This window comes from Opisthorchis viverrini, assembly GCF_000715545.1.
Source record: "Opisthorchis viverrini unplaced genomic scaffold opera_v5_567, whole genome shotgun sequence".
In the NCBI taxonomy this organism is placed as follows: domain Eukaryota; kingdom Metazoa; phylum Platyhelminthes; class Trematoda; order Opisthorchiida; family Opisthorchiidae; genus Opisthorchis; species Opisthorchis viverrini.
In genome coordinates, this window is record NW_008752228.1 from 93,300 (window position 1) to 98,213 (window position 4,914).

Below are 4,914 nucleotides of genomic sequence, written 5' to 3' on the forward strand. Positions count from 1 at the left end.
ACGCCATGTGTGATCTGGCTCGAAACTTGCGACTGATAAGACGACCTACTCCCCCTATTTAAAATACGGAAGGTGTAAACCTGACATAGTGGCAATTTAAATTCCTTTGCCTAAAAGTACTGATCAGAAAGAACTTCAAGCAGCTGAGCAATACGAACACGCAAGAGCCAATGCAGAATTCAATATACCAGATCCAGTTAACTTTTGCAAGCAGGTCAGTTGAACACTGGGATATTCATCGTGAACAATCCTATGGAATCAGAAATATAGTAGTCGGTTTTGCATCTCACGGAAAAATTTCACAATAAACCGCACCTAATGAAGCGTTGGATTGTAACCCTCTGTTATCAAAAGTTTGAGAACCTCCTGCACATTCACGAAGGAACTGAAACAGTTGAACGGTTGCAGGCGGTTTGAAGCTTCACCTGAGGGTGAACATCCCTCAGATTTTGAAGTACCAGGTTGTTCAGTGCACAAAAGGGCAACCATCATTATTTAAGCAAATGTAGATTGTGATACTCTACGTTGGTATAATACGGTTGCTTTGAATGATGTTTTTTCTCAAGAGGAATACCTGTTTTTATCCACTATAACGGTTCGACTCATGGAAGCTATTAACTTACGTCTCACGCTAGATTAACAAATCTGGCTATTTCACTGTAAGTATAAATCTAACTTCGAGGATTTTCGCCGCCGTTTATACATTTTAGCTCCTTACTCACAGTGACGGGTAGAAACACTGTACAATCTGCGCAAGGGTTCCACTCGGTCATGATGTCAAATAATCTCAAGGTGACTCGAATTTGGCTTGTGTTTATCGACTGTTGGACAGATCAGCACGGAATTTTAGGGAACAGAGAACAAGCGTGATTCGGAAGCAGCATCTATTTGGAGAGTCGTGGAGCGTCACAAACTCGGTCAGAGAAAGAGTAAATAAGTTGGAAGAATAGGGAGTATTTTTTTTATATAAAAAAGAAGCCAAGAGAAACCAGGTAAACACAGTTCGGGAGCAGCCTCTGACTCCAAGGGTCGTCATGAATAAGAAATGCGCTCATTTTGACGGCACAGAAAGCAAGAAGTAACTCGCTGATAATAATAATAAGTTTAAAGAGGTTGAATCTTTATGACACGTTTGGCGCTTCGCTGCTAAGGCGGCATAGGGAAGGCGAACAGTGTGTTCATTTTTTGTGCAATAACGTCTGGGTCAAACTGAGGTCAATACCGCTTCTCAGCTGTACCGGTGTGTTGTGGGCACAAGAACCGAAGAGTTTGAAGGCATGATATTACGAGAAGCCGGGTTTTGAAATCCGGTGGTCCACCAGACATGTGGTGAGTTAGAAGGAAAATTAAGCCATAACGATGAGGCATCCGGGTTCAGAAATGCACCACCATCTGAGGATTTCGACAGAGGTGAAACGGAGTAGCCTACCGAACGATCGCGTAGTTGCACGGCAACAACAGGCTGTGTTGCGCAGTCGGATTCGGCGAAGCCGCTATCTCGTGTGGCAGGTCGTTTCCTAGAAGGCTTCAAGTTTGTTGGAGTAGAGAGCGGATTTAATATCTGATGCTGCGGTCTATAGGACCAATCTGGATGAGATGGCTCATTTGAGCCAGGAATGGCGAGACGAGACGTAGAGTGGCTTGGGTGACGGGACTGATGTACGGAAGTTCGGTCAAGCTGGGAATGGGCCCTGGCCACCAACGATAAGTAGGAGGGGCTGCCTACAAAGTTTTGATGTGAGAACCATTGCGTCGCCCGGCCCAAGTTCATTGATTGATAAATGGGCAACTCATGGTTTACATTATTCAGCTGTCCCATGGGTGCCTCAGGTACACGTGTGTCGGAAGGAAATGATCCAATAAGTTTTGGCGCAGGTTTTCGATTCGTCAAACCCTCGTCCGCATCCTCAGCAAGACTAAAACACCTCCGAAGACTGGAATATTTCGGTTTAAAGTCATAGGTGGCGAGACATGTAGACGGTGTGGCAGGAGGGTTGCTGTGTCCATCTGAGCGTTTGCTATTACCGGGACCACTCAACTGATTCGGAATTGCGATGGAATGTGATTTGCGATGGGACTGAATGATACTCTCACTGTTCACTGGTTCGCACACGGACTGGCAAGATTTTTGCATGGTGGTTCTTGAGCTACCTGCACGTCGCCAAGTGACCCGGAGACGACGTAGTCGCTCTGCTATCCATCTAATGATGGGAAGCTGAAGAGCTGTAATGCGAAATCAACAAAAACAGAGTAAGCAACTGGGAAGTGTGACGCAGAAAAGCACTTTGATAAGGAAGTTTGATCAAAGAAAGGTCTTAGAAAAAAATCAAAGTACCTTTTTCCTGTTTCCCGGACACTGCAACTAGCCAAGCAGTGTCTTTCACGAGCCAAAATTACTAGAGGAGTGCCACGTTAATGTACATGAGAGCTGATAAACTACACCTACCGAGAGAGTTGGTCAAAATGTTGAACACTGACGTTTTACTGAACTATCTGTTTTGGATAATGCAGGTACTGGACGAGATGTTTCATCCTTTGAAAGATTTAAACAAGTTCGCGCCATTCCTACAGCTTTCTGAGTCAATTGGCTTCCTTGTGAAGGTACTTTGATCGTGCATTTTTCTGCGGGTCGTGATGACAACCGCCGGCTTCGGAAGATTCCGGAAGAGTGAAAAACGCACCACAAACATCTCTGGGTTTCAGGCACAGAGCTCTCAGCAAATTTTCTCATTTATATCATCACCTGAAGCAGCAGCAGCAACTATCATACAGTGGTTCCCTCTACTATATATTTTTTGGAAATGGTACGCACTGTAGCCGATGAGTCCATGTACTCTTGTGTGGATAGAGTTGCAACGATGTATACGCATGGACCACGATTACGGTAGGGATGAATGAGAAGAGGGCACCACAAATTAGCGAAAACAACTCCAGTACGAAAATGCCAGTTGAGCAGTCGACTGAGTCATGTGTGTCAGCACCTCTAACCACTAATGTAGCTTGCCTCAGAGTCCGGATGTAGAGGGACGGCAGATGTTAGCTTGGCCTAGTTTGCTTCACTACCAGGTGATATAGTTTGTCGATTTCTAACCTACATGAGAATGAATGAGGAGAGCTCCGTCAGCAAATAATGTGTTGGCACCTGAGGATAGGTAAACAGCACAATCCAGTCATCCATATGATACATGCTATCCTTAAGACTGTATGGTGTTCCCACGAGACAACAGTAGTGCTTCGGAGAACTACGCTCCAAACGATGTGATTTCAAAACCACAGACTTCAGAGGTTGATGAAAGCCGGTCTGCATTATCCTATTCCCGCGATAACTAGCTCCAGAGACGACGTAAAATAGTTTAAACAGCATTTGACTTAGACAGGCAACTAGATTATTTATAGTTAGTTGGTGGGGACGAAAATTCAACGCTTCCCGAATCAAAAACCATGAGAGTTGCTCAGAGAGTACACACCCCACCGCAAGAAGCATGGGCATTCCATTTAGAAAGTTGGGGAACCGGTGGGGAACCACGTGGCGTGAACTACTAGGTGTAGCTGCAAGTTAGTCATATTGTTCAACAGCCAATCGTGACAATATTAACCAGAAGGGGGGGGGGGGGGGCGAAAAGTCCTAGAGATTCAAGAGATAAACGAAGCTAAAGTTAACAAAAGAACTTTAAACAGCTGAGGGTTTCTAATTTTTTTCAAAATAGATTCGATTCAAAATTTCACCATTCAAGGATATCCCAATTGGCCTTCTAACCAGTGATAAACTCTCACAGTGGGCCTAATACTTACTCCAAATTTAGTTGGTTGCATGAACCTTGTCTGTTGTCTCGGATCAACAGTTTGTAAAAGCTAAGCAAAAGGCCAAAGTATCCACGTGCGCCCACCTAAGGAGACACAGACGGGGCGAGTGCATAGATTTTTGGAGATTCAAACACATTTTGTCAACGAGGATCGTCAAAAAACATCCACATTCGTGTGCAAGAGTGGACAATCGAGACACAGCTAGTTCACGTAAACCAGGCAGAAAGACATCCGTAGAGTGGGCAACCGTTGCCAAAGAAGATTCGGACATCACATGCGATTTCAACCACAGTGATACCGATAACTGACTTTCTGCAGCCAAGAAAAAGTGGATTCAAAAATAAAGATGAGCTTTTTTTTCTATCAGGATAGGTAGCATGAAACTCCTAGGAGGGGTTACCTACTGGAGTGGGGGTCTACCAAATAGTGCGTGCTGCTACTGGGTGTCAAAACCAACAGATGTGCCGAAGCAGTTGGATCATTGAAGCTGGAGCTTCCTTGAAAAACAATTTGGTTTACGATGTGTACAAAGCCAATCGTTTTATTTGAAATTCTATAGACTGAAAGCCTCAATCATTCCCAGAAGTTCCGGAATAAATCAATAAGAAATTGGGTGTTTATATTCCCTCATACATATGAATAAAATAACTATACCCTCAAGTGACAGCTTGCAAATTTGATGAAAAAGAGGACAGATAAGTATGATAAAGTAGTTTTAAGTGCAACTGAATTACAGCTGGAACCTATCGATTTAAAATCAAACGAAGTGCTAGGGGAAGCAATCCGGAGGGGGAGTTTGTGATTCTGAAGATAGTCGTTTGAGAATTTATCGCAGTTGAAAAAAAAACTTTGTGTTGTGACAGCTGTGTTGAGAAGTAATGTGATTGTGTGAATAAATCTTGTCAGAGATAAAAACGAAACAGAGCTAAGTAGCAGCCATTTAAAGGCGATTCATGCAAACACGACAAGTAATTTAATTCAACGACTAACGAACAGCCAAAGGCCAGCTGCGTTTATCCTAGTGATGGAGGTCTGAGGGTTTGTTATGTGTTGAAACAAGAAGCCCGGCTTCCCGGAAGGAAAATTATCTACTTGATACGTAAAAAAAAA

The 4,914-nt window shown here is 43.7% G+C and overlaps 1 protein-coding gene across 1 annotated transcript in view; it reads right to left on the reverse strand.

The window, feature by feature from the left end:
- Positions 1-869: 869 nt before the first annotated feature.
- Positions 870-4,914, reverse strand: part of T265_11735 (hypothetical protein) — a gene marked incomplete at both ends in the record, with an annotated part of 42,788 nt that continues 38,743 nt past the window's right edge. The window contains one exon of the mRNA XM_009178473.1: positions 870-2,223. Within this exon, the coding sequence (XP_009176737.1) occupies positions 1,229-2,223 (995 nt within the window). The remainder of the gene's footprint in view (positions 2,224-4,914) is intronic.